This window comes from Corylus avellana, chromosome ca7 (assembly GCF_901000735.1).
Source record: "Corylus avellana chromosome ca7, CavTom2PMs-1.0".
Classification (NCBI taxonomy): domain Eukaryota; kingdom Viridiplantae; phylum Streptophyta; class Magnoliopsida; order Fagales; family Betulaceae; genus Corylus; species Corylus avellana.
The window spans coordinates 6,075,915-6,098,541 of record NC_081547.1 but is presented as its reverse complement, the minus strand read 5'-3'; the positions used below and the strand labels follow the sequence as shown (position 1 = coordinate 6,098,541).

At 36.5% G+C, this 22,627-nt stretch overlaps 2 protein-coding genes across 2 annotated transcripts; both read right to left on the bottom strand.

Moving 5' to 3' along the window:
* Positions 1-7,776: 7,776 nt before the first annotated feature.
* Positions 7,777-13,309, bottom strand: LOC132186647 (exportin-2). The gene is made up of 2 exons (XM_059600631.1): positions 10,141-13,309; positions 7,777-8,188 (listed from the first exon to the last, which is right to left on the bottom strand). Exon 1 carries the CDS (start codon positions 13,069-13,071, stop codon positions 10,141-10,143), a length of 2,931 nt encoding a protein of 976 aa, XP_059456614.1. The 5' UTR covers positions 13,072-13,309; the 3' UTR covers positions 7,777-8,188.
* Positions 13,310-21,173: 7,864 nt separating this feature from the next.
* Positions 21,174-22,001, bottom strand: LOC132187767 (ethylene-responsive transcription factor ERF023). The gene has a single exon (XM_059602188.1). The coding sequence runs from the start codon at positions 21,905-21,907 to the stop codon at positions 21,365-21,367; it is 543 nt and encodes a 180-aa protein (XP_059458171.1). The 5' UTR covers positions 21,908-22,001; the 3' UTR covers positions 21,174-21,364.
* Between the last annotated feature and the right edge of the window lie 626 nt (positions 22,002-22,627).

Below are 22,627 nucleotides of genomic sequence, written 5' to 3'. Positions count from 1 at the left end.
TACTACCCAAAAAAAACAAAAAAAGATTTTTTTAATGTGTAAATTATAAATAAAGCTGAAATAATCTTATCGTATAATCTTATCCATCTGATCTCGAAGATTCCATTAGGATTGGAGATTAGATCCCTAAAACTTAACAAAAATTACATATATATTAAATAATTTGGTGAGAAAAGCTAATAAGATCATATAGCTTCTTTTGTGCTCTTGACCTGACCAAAGTGTTTCCTTTGATTCTATTCCTCGCAAACAAATATTTACGAAGATTTGGTATATTGGAAGAATCTACCGAATTCTTCCCATTACTTTGGATTTTTGTAGAAATTTATTTTCCCAATAGGTCTTAGTAAAGCTTAATGGTGATTGGTGATTAAGAAAGAGAGAGAGAGATAGAGAAGGAGAGAGGGGGACTGTCGGGGGTTGACCTCCATGATCCATCTGGACTATGTGCCTCCTTTTTTGACAAAAAATGTTGGAAAATAAATGATTAATGGGACTGGGGGATTTTGAGCGCATGCCCCATGTGGAGACCAATTTAGTTTGTGTTGCTTGGCTGCCCTAAAACATTCACATTATGAGGCACCCCACATTCTCTCTAGGTTTGGCCACTCTACCTTCTTCATTTTCTTATTGCCCCCACAAAAAGGTTTCTTTAGTACATTTGATATACTAAAGAATAAGCATTAGGGTTTGTTTATTTTATCTGGGTACCCCCAAAGGCATAAACAAATCAGCATCCATGTACGAATTCATGTTAAAACATGTGAAAACAATCATGGGCAATCCCATATATGAACTTCTAATCATTCCCTTCCCCTCAAATTAAACCATCCAACAAGAACATCAAGAACAAGTAGGCAATGGTGAATGAGGGTCGAAGAGTTTATTAGATGTATACATATATTGTTGATCACAGTTTTTTGATGGGTGATGCGGCACGATACCCAAGGATGTGTCGGACTGCAAAAGAAGAAAACTATGAGATCCGAGCTGCCGATAGTGTGCCGGCAGAAGATAGCTTCGATGCCTAAGTCAGTCAACTGTTTAGAGAGAATATATAAGCACAATGAGAGGTAGAGAGAAAGTTGTCATTACCCAACAAAATGAGTTGCGACTTCAATTTTTATAGGCATCAAATAGTTGTTATCACCCCGTGAATCTCAGTTCCCACATCCCTGAATATTTGCTGTGCAGCATCGCCGAAGGATGTGGGTTGTTGGCAGTTTCACAATCTTAGGAGCCTAAGATCATGGAATAGGCAGTTTTGCCTTGCTGGTGTCGGACGTGGATACCCGAGTAGTCCTCGGGTATATGTGTATTGGTTGGGCGCTGACAACTTGACACTTTCGGTTGAAAGTGGGTGGTTGTTTGGATGCTGTACAGATTATCCACATTCATCTAGGGATCGTGGATCTCCCTTCATGTGGAATGATCGACCTACCCTCGGTAAAAGACTAGTATGCCCTTGGTAGGCCGACTATGCATCGGGCTGGGTCAACTAAGTCTCGACCTGGGCTTGGTCTGGCAAGTTCATTCAATAGATTGGGCCTAGAGGCTTGTTGGGCCTTAAGTGGCCGATCCATGACCCAACCTATATCATTCGTGATAGTTTTTGAAATCGAGAGATCAATTTGATTATTCTTTAATGGTATTTTATATTATATATATTAAAAAAAAAAAAAGAAGAAGAATAGCACATATATATCTAGAACATATCTAAGCAACCGAATATGTTCTAGGACAACTTTGAAAGTCAATTTAATTACTAGGGATTAATTATTTGGTTAATTAAGGTTTGGATTTACATTAAGAAGATAAAGTACTCTTAAGGATGGTCCAACTTATTCAGATTACATGCCACTTTTGGTAAGTAATGCTATTTTCTTAAAATTTTCATTCATAAATAATTCAAAAGTCTCAATCTTCAATTCTCTGTGCTATATTATAGATATTAAGTATTATTCTTTATTTTAAAAAATTAAAAAGTTTGTGAAAAAGGTATCATAATCTAATCCTAATATATATTCTCTCATTTCAATTTATAATGTTTTTTATTCTTTTTCAATCCACCTCAAATTACGTATTCACTTTCTAAAAGTGAAAGCTCTTATATCCTCAGTTTTCTAGGTTATCTTTAAAATAAACAAAATTTTGAATTTTTAAATAATTCAAATTTAATTGTACCCTCTCTATCTCTCTATCTCATAAAAAAAATCTGAATTAAATCTGAACCATTAAAGATATTATAAAACATGTACTGTACTTAGTTTTTTTACAATACATAAGACAAATTCCGAGATTTTTATTAGAAATCATTTTATCTAAATATAGATTATAAGATATTTTAAGAAGATTGTAACCGATGATACAATTGATTACACGGCCAACCTCGAACAACAAACATCTACAAGACAGAATAATAAGGTTAAAGATTTAATGGGAGTCTTGACAGGAGATGATGCCGATACTTAAATTAGCAAAGGTGGTTGATAAATTTCTTAGAGAGAGTGAATGTTGGGATCAAGGATAATGTAGTATGAATGATAATGTGTCTGTGTATCTGGATGTGTAGGTTGCATGCTCCCTCTTATGTGAAGTACTTGCAAACAATGTACGACCTTGGCTAAGTATCATCCGCTGATAGGGTATGTCGACCCTAGTAAGGCCGTGACTTCAAATCCGTCTCCTTACGGAGAGGTGCCCTTGGCCAGGTGTAGCATGTTGATGGGTACTACTCTTGCTGATTATGGCGTCTAATTCCTTCCCTACATTCAAGTTGTGACCGTTATTACGTGTCATGCCAAATTGCATGCTCATTGGTAGGCTAAGGACATTGCATGTTTCTTCGTCAAGAATAAATTAGGATTATACAATGGAGAGCTATTATTTACGCCACGTCCCTAATTGTTATATGAACAATTGCCATGTTGGCTCTCACGACCCATTAGGGCTCGTGACCTCTCGGCTCAAGTTTGTGTTCTCAACATGGGATGGTCAGGTGGCTACTTGGTATATCAATAACATTGTTATATTTTTATAAACAAATTTAATACTTTAAAATTTGAATACTTATATTAAAATAAAAGAACTAATTATAAATATTTTAAGAAATTTTTAACTTCAATTATTCTATTACTTTTTATTCCACATTTTTGTTGAAAATGTGGCTATATGCGTACAAAGCCATGTTAGAGCTGTCACTTTACTGCCATGTTGCCAACTAGCCTAGCCAAGTTGGATTTGTCAAAAGGGTTAAATGTCAAAAATTTAAAAACTTGTGTTTAAAATTGAAATTACGTTATTCCAAAGGGATTAGATTTAGAATATCTGAAAATTGTAAACTGTTTTGGAGAGGCTGAGTGGTATCTTACTTCACTTTGGCCGTACAAATCAGGACTTACTTTTGACCTACTTGGACGCTTTCTAAGCCGTCAGATCCAGTCATTAAGCTGAGAATCTTTGATACCCCCAATATTTCTTTTCCGCATTTCTACCTTTTAGAGTTCTTTTTATCAAATAAGGACACCCCTAACGTCACCTTTACACTAGTGCGAAAAAAAGGGCCTCAACCCCTACGTGGAAGTTTGTCATTAGCAAACGTATGATCCTTTTCTTTTCATAATCATGAGCAAATCAAAATGGTACATATGGAAACAAAAAGGGTAAACATTGAGGTAATCATGTTGAGAGGATGTCCTCAGAAAACTTGTTTACTTCTTCTCTTGCAATGTACAAATCTTGGCCGTTCTTATTGTGTTGTCTATGTATGATTAATAAGGTTGTTCAGGTCGTTTATTCTATGGTGTAACAGGCAGTTTCAACTTTACTTGTTCGGATAAGTAGTCGAGCAGTTTGAACCTTATTTGTTCAAGTTGCCCGAACAACCTCTCACAAAGGCTGCCCGTTGCACCATATAATGAATATATTCACTGTACATTGTAATAGGTCAATAAAGTGAAAATTAACAGCAGACGCAAGAGAGAGAAAGAACACAAAGAACTTTACAAGTGGTTGGTATTAAGAGTAATGCTAGGTACCATCTTTTTATCCTCCTAAAATTCTTCTAAAGCTGATGTGGCTATCAAAATCACCATTGGATCAAAATTCAAGTATGATTCATCTAAAATTTAGTGGTGATTTTAAAAGTCACATTAGCTTTATGAGGATTTTAGGAAGATAAAAAGATGGTACATAGCATTACTCTGGTATTAAACACATACTTCTACCACTTGGAATACTTATAAAGGATATATTGTGCTCATTAACTTGATTTGTTTACAATACAAATGTCCATATTTATATGGTAATGTCTAAATACAAGTATAATGATCAAATCTCATTGATTTGATTACAATCACAATATTTAATTACTATCAACTCATAAATAAAAAATATTTAAATATCAACCTAATTATGGAATATTCGAAAAATATTATATATTATATATTTTCTGTATATTCTAACAAAGATGAGATTGTCTAAGCTTTACTTGTTCGATTAAGTGCTCGAACAACTCAAACTCTATTTGTTCGAGCTGCTCAAATAGGCGAAGCCCAAACAACCTCTCACAGAAGTTGCATAGCCTCACTTTATGGAATCAAAATCTTGATCATGAGAATTATGAGGGAATCATTGCATTCTAACGATCTAAATATATGCAACTTTTTATAATAATAATAACAATAATAATAAGAGAGGATACGAGTATATATTTATACGACCCCAAACGTTGTCAATTAGCTTTATTTATTTTCCTTGGAGGGTTGCTTTTGAGATTCATGTTCTATACAACCCCACCACCACCACCACCACCCAAGCCATAGATTATTTCTCAACCAAGCTTAACCCCCAAGAATGAATCCAAAGTATAGCAGAAAGTAAGCAACATGAAGGGGCGAGGATTGGTCAAATCAAGTAAAGTTAGCACTAAACAAAATTAATATTTGGTTACTTGCAATTGGCCATTGAAGGGCCCGAGCACAATAATAAAACTAGTGCCAGAAACAGGTTATCAAAATTTGGGTGGGGAAGGGTAAGTGGACAAGACATATATGGCTGAGCCTCAACCATGTGGTTGGGTCCTAAAAGGCATTAACATTATTAAGACAATCATGATTATCTCATTAATCATTTACAGTGCCTGTGGATTGGCCAGGCTTCACCGGTTTGAACCATCCTATTATACATCTAACCACACGGATTAATATTATTAACCTTAAAATTAGTAACCCTACAACATATAGTAAACAATGGTTTAGTGGAGGTCAGTTGGGTGGCCGGCCGTATTTAATTAATAATATTTACGCTTTCTCATCTTATTTTACTATACAAATGGTTAATGCACCTGAATGAATTTGATTTGCTGCTTTAATTATACCATTTTAATTTTAAAAGTGATGTATAAGGGTAAACAAATTGACCCAAAAAAAAAAAAAAAAAAAAGGGCACCTTCAGGTTTTGTGGGAAAATTTTTGTTAAGGAAGGAATATTTAAGTTATATTCAGATGGATTTAAATTTATAATTAATGAATCTTATCCATTAAAAAAAAATGATCTCTAGGATTAAAAAAAGAAAAAAAGAAAAAGAAAAAGAACAGGAAAAAGCCGGAAGAATCATAGGTGGGATCGAGTATTCCTATTTGGTAATATAATCAATCAGCTCAACATTCTTTCCTACTAGGGGCCCATTTAGACGACACTAAATTCCACGTGTTATTTATTGATAGGCGGGAGGTTTCCTATTTGATTTCCATTAAAAATAATAAATTTATTGGGGCCTGTTTTTGGACTTAATCATAAAGTTAGTGTTAATGACATTTTATATTTTTCTTAATTTTATATTTTTTATTTTTCACAACAAGAGAGACAGAAAAGGTTTAGGTCCCTGTACTGTAAATCCTTTAATAAAATAAGATTTGGGTGATTTTTCATAAAGGAACTATGTTGTTGTTGTTGTTTTTTTTTTTTTTTTTGTTGTCTTTAATTATGTTGTTTAAAACAATTGGCAGTTGATTAATAATTGAAACCTAACGCACGCATGTCATATGCGTGATGTTAGCACGGAGATGTGTAGAGTTACAAGGAACCATCTCTTAATCATTATTTATCACCTAATTAATTTTAAAAAGACGATTAGCTGAAACGATCTCGTTTTCTACAGTTTCTTTCCGGTTTCTAAAATACCCCACTTTCTCACTTGGCCCTTCCCCCTGCGGTTGCTTCACGACACAAATATATTTGAAAACTGTTGGGGACCTTTCGCGTGGGACATAAATTTTTTCTAAGAGATTTCCTACGTGATATGTCTCATCTCTCATATATTTCTTTTAATATTTTTAAGAATTATTTATTGTCATTCTACTAATTTAAGAATTTAAACATTAATTTGTAAAAAAATCAAAGATGTTGAATTACATTTGTCACTTATTGAAATAAATTAGAGGAAATTGGTGTCCATTTGTGTGCATAAGAACTAGCGTGAAGACTGGTCATTGATGGAGTCATGCATATATCCAAAGGCAGAGACAGGTGGCGAATATCTACATTTTTTTTTATCTAAGCTAAAAAAAAAAGAAAAAAGAAGGGGGTCGATCAAAGTGGCAACTCAATTTGGACGTGACTATAATAACACATGTCCTCAAACCTAATTGAGTCATAATTTGACCAAGTTCTATCAAAGTATCAATAGAATTGTAAGATGGTTTACATTAATTAGTCATAAGAATTCTCGTTACTGAAATTGAACTCATGCCCTAATGTTTACTTAACGGCGTAAAAATTGTACCACCCAAGGACCACTCTTAATGGCACAATAGACCCAAAGTGATTGGACATTAGAAGGTGTGAAAGCAAACTTTTCAAAATGATGTGAACATCTGTCACAATAAACTCTTCAAACTTGAAGAAAATATCATAGATTTATAGCAAATTTATGAACTTGGAATGACGATGACACTATCTTTGATTTGGCCAGTTGCAACACTTATTGTTGAACGAGTCATTTTAATAATGAATATTATTAAAAATTATCTACGCGACCAAATAAAAGATCTAAATGATTTTTTGATTATGAAAACGATATATTTCAGAGTATTTATAGAAGTCCTAATTAGAAAACTAGGCTCTTATAATTTATATATGGCAATAAAAAGCAAAAAGGAGGAGGAATTATCACCAAACCCAATCCAACACCGAGGCCAAACCGGTCTTATTCGGGATTGGGCCAAGTGGCCGACGAAGACATATGAATGGGATTTGCAAATGAAGAGGATCCGTCTCCACCGTCTCCTCTTTCCACTCTCATTAGCTCCTTTACAGATTAATGGGCTTCCAAGCAGAGCTGTCAACGACGAGATTTGGGGCCCAATTACTCACGTACCACAGCATTGGGATAAAAAATAAATAAAATAAATAAAGAGCACTGCAATAAAGGAAATAAAATCGATAACATTTTATTGAAAGAAAAATTCAAATTTATTCTCTATGTTTTTGTGTAATTTCAATTTAGTTATTTGATTTTAAACTTCGACAATTAGATTCTTTTAAGTTTTAGTCCAATTTCGAAAAAGCACAATATACCGAACCCACAACCAGGAGAGGGAAGAGTAATATTTTGCCCATGAATTATGAAAGGGTCTTCTTCTTTAGTGTTCTTGCTTCTTCTTTTTTTTCTTAAACTATCGGTCTTTGCTTAATGCTTAATACGTGGTAAAGCACAAAATATGCTGAAAGTCTCCTTCATTTCACAACTAGAGCTATTTGATAGCTCGTCGAGACTAGAAAAAAAAAATGACACAATCGCATGCATGTATAATAAGTTTACAATATAAGTTGGTCGACCGCAATATAGTCATCAATTTGCTCACAAATGCAGGCTAAACAAGACGCTATGATGACAACAAAAGGGAGAAGATGAAGTTCTTTTTATACCCAAAACCCAGTGACCCACAATGTAAAACTACCGGCTGCTCAATGTGCATGGTAATCTAAGGAAAACTGTCAGCACCAAAATCCCACATCACACTGCATAAGATCTTGGGTGACTATACAGCTGTCAGCTGGATGACAAATTATTACCATCTAAACCAGTTGATTGCGCCGTGAAAGACCATTCGCACAAAAACCATGTTGAAGAAGACTCGTTGAAATCGTGCCAAAAAAACAAGCCCGCTCCATTGCTGATAAGATCCTGCAAGATTGTGCAACTGGAGGATTAGAAGAACATTGAGGCTAATAGATGAAGCACAAAATACAAAAAAGGACGACTATAGAAGGGGTGACAATGTAGCTAGCAAACGAAGAAAGTTTCAATCTAATTCTCTAGCAAGGCACGAGACTAGCTAGAGATCAGTGAATGTATATAACGACAAACTCAAGATATATGTGCGAATGAATGCAAGTGATACGCTAATACACACACTGACACAAAAGGACTCTTATGTTACACATGCCAATGCAGTCACCAACTCAAAAACAACAAAGTAAAAAGAGAGATGGTTCCAGAAACAAAATGATCTACCTTATTTCTTTGTCCATATTCACAGAATATATACTTAAACAGACAACTAATCAGCGAACATTCAGATATAACAAATACCGTTATACAGTAAAATTTTAAATTGGAAAAGAACTAGGATCACATGGAAGACATCTCATAAAGAAGCAAAAATAGAAACAAAGAACAGAAAGACAAATCATTTTATAGGTCTGAGCTAAAGCCCTTTGATAGGCATAAGCCCTCAGAGGAATTCAATTGCCTCTTGGTTAAGATATCAGTGCTAAAATTGCCAGATTTAAAATATCTATAGAGCAAGATGCCAAGATCCAATCAGAGCTGCAGTTGCTGGAACCATCCATGCATCAATTAATCACAAAAACAAAGTCACATTCCAATTGGACTATAATACTCCAAACAACCCCCCACCCCACAGGGGGCGTATTTCCCTGAGAGAAAAAAACACAACCCTATTTTAAGCACAAAACATTATGCTACTTTATAGTTTATACCCCAAAACCACCCCTTTATAGAAAGCAAAACCAAAAAGCTCATCATACAAATGCCACCATGCCCGACTAATCCACAATCCCGAGGGAGCATCTCTTTAGTATTTAATTTTAATTGAGCCAGTGTTAAGTTGCAGTTGAAGTCAAGGGCAAAGTTGCCAAAATTCTCAGGTCATAAGATCTCCATCAAAGGTAGGATGACGTAATGGAAAGAACCTAAACATCTACTTCTCTTCATCTAAAGAAGCTACAAGCTTTGAAGGGCATTATCATGAAGAAAATGAAAGGACTAATCAATTGCTATGTCCTATTCACTATGGCTATTTTTTATATATAAAAAATATAGTTGTTCAAGTGTTCTTCCAAAGCAAAAGGAAAATGCAAGGAAGAGATTTGAATATTAAACAACACACTCACTGTTGCTTTATTCACTATGGTTATCAACAGAATGAAGAGCGGTATCTCAGGGTGACCCCACAACTCCTAGTACTAAAACACAAATGAACACTGCATTACTTTAGAACTCACAAGTGACACAGACAATGTCCGTCTTCATGATTTTAACATGCAGTTAGTTTTTTTAATTAATTTTTTAATAAAAAAAACTTTAACCGAATATTTCTGGGCATGTTTGTAAGTGTATTCGGTAAGCATTTTTGGTTTTTTGTTTGAAAAAGTGTTTTGATGTAACATAAATGTGAGAAGTGTTTTCTAATGGGGTTCACATTCAAGAAAATGGTTTTTGTGGGTTACACCAGCTTATTTTGAGGAAACATATGTACTGCTGACTCTATACTTTTAAAAGAGGGTGGCCATGTGGCTGCTCTCACTGGCCACCAATGCATTAAATAAGAGGATCATGCTGATTGTATGATAATGATATGCATTCCCCGTACAATAAAACACACAACTGATCTATCAGACACGAGAAACCCAGTACCTATGCAATTTCCTGTATTAGAACAAATTTGGCAACTTATATATGACTCAGCATAAGCCCATACTATTTCAGATATGTATTTTATAAGTAGGCATCCCTAGTAAGTAATCAAAACATACTTTATCCTGTACCAATGAAAGTTGCAACACAATAAATAATACTAAACAAAGACGTAATAGATTCGAATAACTACTTACTCAAACTATCTGGCAATTATAAGTGTTGCAAAGTTGAAGTAATGCTGCTTGATTTGCTGGATCAAGATACTGATTGATGATCTGGGGGTATCTCCCAGGAGAAAGGGAAGAAAGCCTTGCCAATAAAGCAACCACAAACTCCCTTGGATCCTTTATGTCCTTCAAAGGATCCTCCTCTTTCTTCCCAGCATTGTAAAGACGGATAAAGGTGGCAGTATAACCCACATTTTCTGTAATATCTGGCATTTCCGATTCCTCCTCCACCCTATCCTGCTCTGGCTGTGAAAGGAGAGTAACAATGCTATCCAGCATTTTCCCCCAAAGTTCAACATTTGCAGCATCTAAAAGAGCTTGAGACTCACAGATAAGTCTGATAGAAGCAACTGCAGTTAACTTGAGCTCAATGACTCCTGTGATCAGCTTAAGATTAGGTATCCAAACCTGCTTCACGATCATAGAAAATATGTTCGGCTGAACGGCATTCATAGTATCTACAAGATTTGCAGGACCGTGTTTGACTATAAAGAGTGACATGATTATCAGGAAAGACTTGACAAACTTAATTGTTCGCCTATTTTGGAGCTGCCCAAAAAGGGCAGCCCAAATATGACAAACGTAGGGTGCAATTACACCATATTCAAGACTCTCAATGATTGTGTTGAGCACATAGAAGCCTTGTTCAGCTGTACCAGAGGATGAGATAAGCGTGTTGAATATCCCAAGCACCATGTTAAGCCTCCCCTCTTGGCTAAGCTCATGGGGTGCCTTCTGAAGAAAGGCCTGAAGCAGACGTACAAGCGCTGGGACATTTGAAGTTCTCTTCCACAAATCAGGTGAGAGGAGAATCTCAAAAATCTGCATGTAGTTTCGAGGAATTGGTGGACTATTCAACTCAACAAGCTGAGCCAGCAGCTGGAATGCATAAGGGAAGAACTCAGTAACATCGTTGGCCAATATTAGCTGCAGACAAGGAAGAAGCCTTTCTTCAAAAGCTGATATAAGAGAAGGCTCCTTCTCACAAGCCCGCTTGACAAGAATCGCCACGGACTCAAATAGATAATGATTAAAGATTGGATTCTTTGGGTTTTTGCAAACTTCCATGAGAATTGAGGTCAACCCTATAACGCAATTTCCAGCATCCTCACGAGATATTTCTGCAACCCCAAGAACCCGCATGATACACTTCATTATGTATTGATTCTCCTCAGATTCTGGAAATTTGAAGGCCTTAAAAAGGTTTGTCATCAGCTCCCCAAAAAATGGAGCAATGTCTTTTGCAGTATATCTTGCTCTTCCCCCTTCATCCTTGACCAGCAAGAGTTTCTCAATACAACTCGCAGCATAGGAATGCACAACATTTGACTCTGCAAGAAGAAACCGAACCAAGTCTCGGAAAATCTGTATTGCAACATCCTTTGGTATTTGATTCCGGAACATTGTAAAGAACTTCAACGCACCCGCTTTAAGCATTGGAAATCCATTGACATCTTGACTTTGCAACTCAGGCACAATAACTGAAGCAAAAAAACTCTGAACATCAACAAGATCAGTTGAGACAGAAGCACCCCCAGCTCTCTTAGTAGAAAGGGCGACAACCAAGTATATGGCACAGTCCTTATCCTTCCAGTTTCCAACTGGGTTCGATACAAATGAGGTTAACAAATTCTGAATCTGTGCAGAAACTATTTCAGTGACCTGTTGCCTATAATTTGTAGCAATCCCTTTAAGAAGCTCACATGCGATTCTCCTCCGAGTATCGAGATCACTACCCTCCATGTCCCTCCTAATGAACTCAATATAATTCATTTCAAAGAGTTCCTCATCCTCCTCTCTCAACCTCACATTTGGAATCACAATGCTTTGACAAATCTGCAGTATCACTCCCTCACCTGCAAACAGAGTGTGGTGCACACTCATGCTCACTGTGGTCAAAAACTTAATTGCCATCACTGCTAGCTGATCACGGCTTGAAGATTGGGTCACATTCCCCAATAAACTCCAAACGGCAAAGGCGAAATCATTCAAATACCCCTGAAACTCCTCCTCGTTCTTTTCCATATAGAGATTAATATTTTCGCACACATCGGCTCTAAGCTCATCTACGAGCGCAAGCCCATCAACCCCACCACTCTCAAGCGCTGGATAGCTTGTAGTCAGATATTTCCTAAACTCAGTCATCCACTCCTTCATATGGTCCTCAAAAAACTCAGGCAGTTCCTGAAAGTTCAAAGAGTAAAATATTCTACAGCACAACTTCTGAGACTCAAAGAGGGGCTTAAGGGTCGCAGCGGGGGCACCCGAGCTCGCCGCTGAATCAATCAGTGCGGCGGTTTTGAGAAAGATTTCTAATAACGGTGCGGCGAAATTATCCAAGCAATATTTCAAATCAAGCAAAAGATCATTCGTTTTGTACTGGTAACAGAATTTTTTAAAGATAGAGTTGGCGGTGCCGAGGATACCGTTGATAGAGGTGTAATCGGACGCCTGTGACGCCTTTTGGAGGCTGGCGACGAGCTCGGGGAGCAATGCGGGCCACAATTTGGGGAAATCGTGCTTGCCGATGAGGGCAAGGGCTTCGCTGAGCTGGGATTGGATTTTGGGAGTGGAGGAGAGCATGAGCGAAACGATTAGGGCTTTAATCTGCTCCTTCTCGGAGTCTGGGACAAGGGACGGGGCACTGAGCTCGTCGGATGAGGAGGCGGGGGACCACCGGACACGGAGATGGTTCTTGAAGTTCACAGCGGCGGCTTGACGGATCTGCTCGTCGACGGAGGGCTCGGCGACCAGGCGGAGGACCGCGAGCCCGTAGTTGGGGCTGTCGGACGCCTCCGCGAGCGAGGCCTCGGCGCGGCGGCGCGGCTCGGGAGCCGGAGAGAGTGTGTGGAGGAAACATTCGGAGAGGAACTTTAGGGTTTCTGGGTTCCACTCCATGAGCGTGAGGATATGTGTTTGCTTTTCTGATGTGTGGGTTTAAGTGGGGGATTTGGAAATGCGGTAGGTGACCGATCCGAGTGACAGATTTGAAGAGAGAGGGAGAGGGAAAGTATCGAGGGTTTGAGTATTTTGTGGGGATTTAAATAGGGAATATATATGAAGAGGGTTTTGGACCCAGTCACCCAGCTAGCTTTTAGACGCTGGAGTGGTAAGTTGGATTGGGATACCGATCGCTGAGGAATTGTCCAGCAAATTTTTTAAAAATTTTGACGTAAATCTCGTCTAAAGATCTACAAGCGTGTCCCAATAATTAAAAAAAATAATATTTTATTATTTAAATTGTAAAAATAATATATAAAACAAAATAAAAATAATAATAATAGATTGGCCGGCCACCCCATGGCTCAAGGGGAAAATGGGGTGGCTCGGCCACCCCACGACCACGAGCCACCCCATGTATTTTAATATTTTTTTTTTAATTTTTTAATTTTATATTTATTTTTTAAATTTAAATAATATTTTTATTGTACATTAAGTGGAACATGTAGCAAATTTTTAGCTGTTAGATGAAAATAGATGACTAGAATTTTAAAAAAATTTGATAGGCAATTTTATGGGTATTGCCGGGAATCCCAATCCCGGAACTTTCGGGTAGCGTTTTTTGCCTGCAATTTTCTTTCAAAATGTATAAGTAAGCCTTTAAATAAATAAATAAATACAGTTAAATAAATAACCACAGTTTAGGAGGTGGTCAAACCACGGTTTATCTTATTGAAGTGGTTGGAGTGGTCGATTAGCCCCTCAATTTTTTTTTTCTTTTTTTCTTTATATATATATACACGTCTGCACACAGATTAAAAAAAAAAAAAAAATTCAAACTAGTAACTTTTATTTCATAAAACACGATTCTTAGCTAATTAAGCAATACCTTGAAAGCTTTATCCAGACTTCCAAATATTCAGAAATAACCGTATTATCTACATTACTCCAGAGCCCCCAAAGAGCAATTGCACCACCCCAAACCTTCGTGAGTGGGTTCACTAGATCATCTATCACTCCTTAAATTGAGGGAAAAGATGGTTCAACAATTTATTAAATTATTTTTAAAATTTTTAAGAATTATTTAACTTCTTCTGTAGCAACTTGGCAACTGGCAAGGTTTTTACCGTTCGTTTTTTTGAGATTTTTTCTAAAATCGACCGCCGAATCGTCGTCGAGCTCTAACTCCGCCAGGTGATGACCACAAACCATTTATAGGCTCAGTGGGCCTCAGCCTCAGCCGAAAAGCCCAATTTTCAGCCCACTCCCAAAAGGAGAAGGAAAGAAGGTATACTTCAGCCCAAAATTAGCCGAAAAGCCTGCTAATTTTTTTTCACGCGAAAAACAACCGCTTACAGTTAAGCCCAAATTGTTCGCAATCCGACTCTAGTCGGGTTGCGTGGAAATACTTCAGCCCAGGCTTAAATCTCTGACACCTTGGACTTGATCATACGCAGAGTCATCTTCGGGGTCAAATTTAGCAGGCTTGGTCCATACCTCTAGGCCCGCCTATTGGATGCAAATCGAACCATGACCACTTAATTATTCATCTTTTCTTTTAGATACATCTAAAATTGATATATTCATTATATTGTATAACATCATAGTTGATCCTCTTATAATTATTATTTATGGAAATAAAGGAAAAAAATATTTTTAAGTATCAGAAGTATTAATTAATTAAATTTCTCAATGATTTGCACAAACAAAAGTGAGAGAATAATGGACCTCACAATATTGTTGAGCTAAAAACCTACGTGACACTCTAAATTAATTATTACATTTTTTTTTAAAAAAAAATTAATAAGAATTAATCCAATGGCTGATTTGGGTGTCATGTCAACATTATTAGTATAACACCTCAGTCTCCCATATTGAGAGTTAATGGTTTATAAAGACACTCATGAGTGTCATTGTTAAGTCACATATTACTTACTTACTATATAAAACTGAGCTTTATAAATAATTTTTTTAAAAAAGTTCAAATTAACTAATCATTTTAAAGTGACAGCACAGATCTAGACAGAGATGGCATGACAAGATGTGCTTTTCAAATTGCTTTCATTTTAATGCAAAGCATTTGATTAGTCAGACTTTTCTAAACAAGCTAAAAATGAAGGACATATATATATATATACCGTACGGACACAAATTTTCTCCAAATTGGTTTGATTCCCGGGGGAATTTGCTGGCGGCGCGATGTGCAACACGAACGGGGAATTTTGCCCTGGCAGGCACTGAAGCTTTGGCTTTGTTACTTGCCATCCACTTGTGCCACGAGCTGAGTTGTTCCAACGTCCACTTGGAAGGTGATGCCAAAGGGGTTATTGATGCGATACATTCCACGGATGCTGATAGGAGCTGGATGGGGCAAATGATTGACGACATCAAAATGGAGTTGCAGGTGTTTGGTTACTGGCAGCTTACTTTTGTGAAACGTGAAGGCAACAAAGTGGCTCATGATCTAGCTAAGTATGCTTTGATGAACTGTATTTCTGAAACTTGGCATGATATGCCTCCTGCTTGTATTCATGACACGTTATTACTAGAGCAATCTACTTTAGTTCTGTGATTTTCTAATGAGAAGCACTTATTTTGATAAAAAAAAAAAAAAAAAAAACTCTAATTAATAAATGACAACTGTCATTTAACATTTTTTTGTTTTTAAAAAATTAATGTTTAAGTTCTTAAATTAGTGGAATGATAATAAATAATGTGAGAAATGACCTTTAATGGTTATTAGATTAGAGTAAATTAAAGAATTTTTTTTCAAAACCTGTTCGGAAGAAATTTATGTACATGTCCTATACATTAAGACATGAAAGGACACCACACCATGTCACTGTTGTGTTCACGACATAAAGGAAGCACATGACTCTGTCATCGAGCTGGCAGGACTGGTAGAGTTTGCATATCCTAATTGGCGTTAGGTATATATGATCATTTTACAAAGACACACACAAAATTTAAGAAGTGTTTGATAAGATCTGGTTTTATTTTTTCAGCGTGTTTGGTCCGATGTACTTGCAATAACAGAATATGCTCTTCACACTTATTGATAGAAAAAAAAAAAGAAATATACTATACACAAACAAAACCCTAGCCCCCCACCCCCCGGAGAAGGGGGAGAGATTAATGGGTGAAAGCTCCAGGTGCAGCGGTCCACCTAACAAGTACTGCTGCTCTGTCGTTTAAGCAACGAGGTTCAAACAAACGACACTGTAAGGGGAATAATAATCAAACGCCATCCCGGCCCATGCGCAGTTGACAGACATATAATCTGACATTTGAAACAGACACGGCCACAAACTTCACATCCTACATCAAATTTTCCTCACGTGTTTCATTTTGTATCTTTACTTATGTGGTCTGGAGAGCGAGTAGTACCAAAACATCCTCTCTTCTTGTTTCTCCACCGTCTTCTTCCATCCTCCCAAAACCCTCAAGCTCAACAAGCAGTGACAACTAAGAATATTTTTCGTTTTTTTTATCTGTTACTTATTACTAAACTGTTAATCTTAGGATTACCTAGCTAGGGTTAAAGCAACATCTAAGAACATATAGGGTGTGTTTGGCAAAGGATTTAAAAAAATGAGTGGACTGGAACGGTAGTAGATTTAATTTATGTAATGTAAAAAAAAAAAAAAAATGTTTTGAAATGTGCTGTGAGTGTTGTGTCCCACATTGAGAAAATATAAAAAGAAAAGAATACTTAATATAGCTAAGTGGACCTTAGCCTATTAACTTAGGCTTTTGGGTTAGAGTTGTGTTCAACTATGTATATTAATGTACTCTTATTAAAAACTCCATAATCGATGGTGGACAGGTGTACTCAGACATGTGTCATTCTCCCTCTGGGAAGGTAGGCTTAAAAGGGTGGCCACCCTTCTCGTGTGAGGGGGCAACGTCATGGGAACCCATCACTATGAAGGACAACCTTAGGCTTAGAGGAGTAGTGGCTTCTTAGTTCTTTCTATATATTTAGAGGAGGCTTACCTCACTAGTTAGGGTCACTGGTCACCTCTCTCTCTCTTAAAATTTTTATTTTTTATTTTTTTTATTTTTATTAAGGGTATTTTTGAAACTTAAAATAAATTTGTCATGTGATTCGCATATATGTCAAAATGAAATTCATGCAGCAATTGATTGGTTTGATATGTCACTTCGTCAACCATTTCTATTGTGTCTTTTTTCAGGGTTAATGAGGCTCTTGGATCGGACAGTTCAAAACTCGATCTACGTCCCTCCGTCAGACCCACCTCGACACGCGTCTCGCCTACTTCCAACGGCACCTACCGCTTCTGATTCGGGTAACCCCACGACGGATCGTGACTCGCACGGGCCTGCGCATGGTTTTTTATCATTCGACAGCCTTCCTCTGGTAGTGTTTTGTGGGCTTTTGTGCTTCTTCTTTTTTTTTCTTTTTCTTTTTTTTTTTTCATGTATTTCCGTTTTCCTTGTATTTTGTGGTATTGACTTGTTGGGTTAAAGATATGAATAATTTCCTAGTTTGCGAGTCGATGAGGATGAGTTTCGGCTAAAGGATGTTGCTACTTATATATCGGATTGAGTTTGTTTGGAGCAGACTTATTGTTACAATTGAATATTAGTCATGGGTTAGCGGATTTTGACGTCATAGATAGGTCTTGAATGTCAGATTGTTATGTATGTATCTTGTAATCTTGTAGCTTCGACTATGATTTTCTCAGAGCTTTATGCTCGTGATCATTTATCAATTAATAAGACTGGAATGATTTCCCTTTATATATATATATATATATATATATGGAAGGACTCATTTGAATTCAGAGAAAAAGCCTAAGAATTCATTTGTCAAAATTAAAGTCAGAGACTTAACTAAAATTGTTAAAGTATTAATTAAATAATTAAATTAATATTTTCAATCCTACCGACACTAAAGCTTTTGGAGTAAGTATTAATTTAATATGGTATTAGAGTAAAGTCTTGAGTTTGAACTATGTTTTTGTTAATTCACTTTTTATTTTAATTAAATATTTCACGTGTTGAGATGTTACCTATTAAAAAAAGTATTGATTAAATTAATTAAATTAATTTCTTGTTCTTAACTTAAACTTTTAAAATAATAAGTGGTCTAAAAAAGAAAAAGAAAAAAGTTTTCAAACGTAATTATCAGAATCTTCTCCTTAATAATTGAGTGTCTTTTATGAGGGGCTAAATGATTGATGAGATTGTTAGTGCTAACTAAGGTACAACATGACAAGTCCATTGCACAAAGAATCGTGTCAATGGATCCATTGGTATCACTATTTATCTCAGTTCGTGTGAACGAACTGAATCAGTAGTTCAGATTCTGTGAGATTCAAGATATTTGATAAAAACTTTGAAAGAAAAAAAGGAAAAATATATTTGATAATTTGTAGTGGTTAAGAGTTTGTCATTTATTGATAGGCCCACTTTTTATTTAGCAATAAGATAGCTGCGTGTCTTGTTTGAGTTGTCTCATTTAGTGATCCTTGTCTGTGTGGGCTACACGGTGTTGTTGTCCATGGTGGACACGTGTAGCCACTGGTCTATTTTTGGGGTTGAAAGCTCCAAGAGCGAGGAAAAAGGTGAGATGGACCAAGTGCTGTAGATCGAACCTTCACAGATCACACTCATAAGTCATAACATTGATGACGCTTATTATAGTGTGATATACAGCTCAATTGCCTCGTGGTCCAACCACGTATTCATTTTTGTTTTTGTTTTTTTTTTTTAATTTTATTCACGTATTCATTTGTTGCATCCACTTCTTCTAACCTCTCTTACACCACTCAATCATTTTCTTGATCTTTCTCTTCCAACAATTGTACGTGCTGAATTCCAATTTCTATAGTAAACTTTGTCTTACAAAATGTTATAACGATCATATGGACATCTTCTCTTTGCAAGTCAATTTTTAAGAGTGAATTTTACATAAAATTTGTATCAAAAAAACAAAGAAAAGAAAACTTAAGACATACAAGAGCATGAATTCAATCCACTTTGGGAGAAATAATCTATTAGCACTTTTATGGCATTCAATCTAAGATAGTATATACCGGTCAAGGGTGGTGGTTTAATAGCTTCAAGGTAATCTCTATGTGGTTAAGTAAAATATTAAGACATGAGTTTGACTCTTATAATGAGAATTATCATGCATAATTGATTAGTGTAAACCATACTAATGTCTCGACGAAGTTGAGTAAGGTTATGAATCAACTGGACTTAAATGACAGCTTGCGGTTCCTTATGTTTAAGCCCTTCTTATCATTGATTTTCAACAGACAAATGCTACTGCATAACGTCGTTATTCTAGTCTCCCTTTGCTTTTTTGGCTTAAAAAAAAAAAAAAAATCCAACTTTTTTCACTTATTCTACGCATCCAAAGGTTATAGTCATGGCACCTTTAATAATGAATTAGCTACCACAACATTGGGGTAGAAGAAAGTTTAAGGATTTATTTGAGAGGTCTAAAGTGTTTTTAATATTCAAAAAGTCAATTTGAAGAAAACAATACTCGTTGGTAAAAAAATTAAAAGCGTTTTTAAAGCTCAAAAAAGCCTAGAAATGGTTAAAAAATACTCTTGTCAAAAGTTTAAAAATGAAACATTTGCTTAAAAACTCTTTTTAACTTAAAAACTTTATTTCTCAAACGCAATACCAAATATGCTTTAACCTGGTCACTCTCTTTTAACAGTTGCCATATATATATATATATATATATATATCCATCAATATGGCCTTTACGAAAAGCAATGAGAAATGCGACGAATCATATGACTGTTAAATTTGAAATTTAACGCAAGATTTGGGTGTAAATATTTTAGGGCGAAAACAACCGGGCCGCCTAATTCTTTTAATACGATGCCTACCAAGTTGCACCAACCTGTCCCACTCAAATGCACGTCTGATACGTATTCATCCACATAACCCCACTCAACTGTCTCATACGTATTCGTCACCACATAATTTTCAAAGAAATATCCTATTTAATAAGTGCCCCTATTTCCCAATAAAAAAAAAAGGGTCAATTTTACTTAAAAGAAATATAAACAAATTAATGACGGGGCACGTTTACAATCTTCCGTGAAAAGTATGCGGAATAACGTTTGGATGCATTCGTTATTCGAGAAAATTACAGGCCTTTTACGAAATGGACTCATTGCTGCATAATACACATGATAAAGAGTTGATTGCCGACAAAAGTCGATCGGAAGACATCCTTTTCTGGGCTAGCTATGTTGTTGTTAGCCAATAGCTTTCCATAACACAAATTTTAAGATGTTATATCATATTCTTTTATGTTTAAACGTTCCATCAAAGTTGTTAAATCACAATTTATTTCAAAAGTTTAAACGAATTAGAATGGATAAATCATTGATATAAAAGTGATTTTTTATTTTTTTTAATAAAAGTCATTAAATTAATTTTTGTGTGTTTTTTTTATTAAAACATGTCAACTGATTCTACAAATAGGGTTTGTCATAGTTTTAGCATATGATAATGATCTCTTAATTAACATAAGTACTTGTAATTCTATTTGGGTGGTTGTACGACGATTAGACTTGGTTTTTTTTTTTTTTTTTTTTTTGGCTTTACATGCACAGCAGCACAGGCCGGCTTGAACATCTCCTCGATCTCTTTCTTCTTCCAAAATCACTCTAATATATAAAGATTATGTAATGTTTAATTATCTTTTAAAAAAATTCCAAACGTACAAAATTACCTAGTGTAAGTTTTATAAATATCCTTATCACAATCGTGGGATGTTAGCCAACCACGATGGTAATAATAAAAAGCTAATAATAATTTGTACAATAATTTTTCCGTTCATAATTGTTAATAATAAAAAGTTAATAATAATTTGTACAATAATTTTTCCGTTCATAATTTTTACGCCACCTAATTCCTCTATAAAATTTATATAAACCAATTAGTTAATTAATGAAATTGCTTTGAGTTTGATAGAAGATGCAGAAATTCAATAGCTTAAACTCATCAAACTGAGCTCAAATGCACTAGACTGCTTAAAATAGGGTGGCAAATAATAATAATAATAACAATAATAAAAACTCCATACGACTTGCAAAATAATAATATAGGCCCTTCTATATTCAACACAACCGGTTGTGATATACATACATCACAAGTACATTAGAGTAGCAACACAACCGGATGTGATATATATATATGTACATACGTACATAAATGGAGCATATATACCCACCTATCAATGATACAATACGCGCTAGAGACATGCCGTGAATGGCTGCGAAACCTCTCCGTCCAGCCCCGCGGCGTCTCCTGCAGTAAACGACCACCCACACGAGTTCCAATAACACTCACTAACCCTCAGCTCCGGCAACTCAATCTCACCCCAAAAGTCGTCGCAACCTGACACGGCATCAACGTCGCGCTTCTTCTTCTCCAAAACTATGGCATGCGCGGCCTTCGACGCCGCGGCCTGGATATCCCTGGCAGTGCACGTGGACGGCCTAGGCAAGTGGTCGACCTCGTCCGGGAAATTGAGCTGCGCTTTACGACCCTTTAAGCAGAAAGCAGCGACGTCGTACGCCTTGGCTGCCATTTCCGGCGCCGGGAAAGAGCCTAGCCAAATGCGCGTCTTCTTGCGCGGTTCCCGGATTTCCGACACCCATTTCCCCCACCGTCGCTTCCGAACGCCGCGGAATACCGGGTGGCGCGTGCCGCCGCGTTGGGAGTCTGATTTGCGGTGAGATTGGGTGGCTGAGGTGGAGGTCAGGTCATCTTCTGCGTATGGTGGCTGCTCCATTTACAGTACAATCCCTTGGCTTCGAGTGCCTATACGCATTTATACCTGTGAATCGTGATAGACGTTACAAGAAGAGGTGGACGCGCAAGTACTGATATACCCTTCTGTAGAATCGTCGTATACTCAGCTTCTTCTACCCTCTTAAAGCAACTGGTCCTATTCTACGTAAATGCTTGAGCAAGTGAGAGAGAACCATCTCCCCGCGGCATTATAGCGCGTGACGAATGTGTCACTCGTGGGGGTCCCACCAATTCCAGACATGATTGGCTATTTCAATTTGACCCCATAAAAATCCCCCTTATCATCACAAGATTTATTTTCAACGTATACAAAAGATGGGGAAAGATTCCGTTGTGTTACAGCGCTCCCCATCTTACTTAGTCAATTTCAATTTTTGGCTGATCATGTAGCAAATAATCACACAAAAAACAGGTGCATTCTAATGTCCATATATTAGAGGGCCTAATGGATCCTTTAGAGAGCTTGCTGGCCCAAAGAAAGCTCTAATTAGGCCTGTTCCACCGGGTAGTATATACCATATTCCCTTCTCCTTACACTTACACTCTCAAACAGTCACAACCGTATAAAAAATACTATACATCTATTTATTTCAGCGCGATAAAGAAATGAGTCGTTGGAAGTATCCTTTGAAGGGAAGGAAAGCAAGATCAGGATACCCGACACCTATTCGACTCTTGTCACTGCTAAACTCGCTTATCA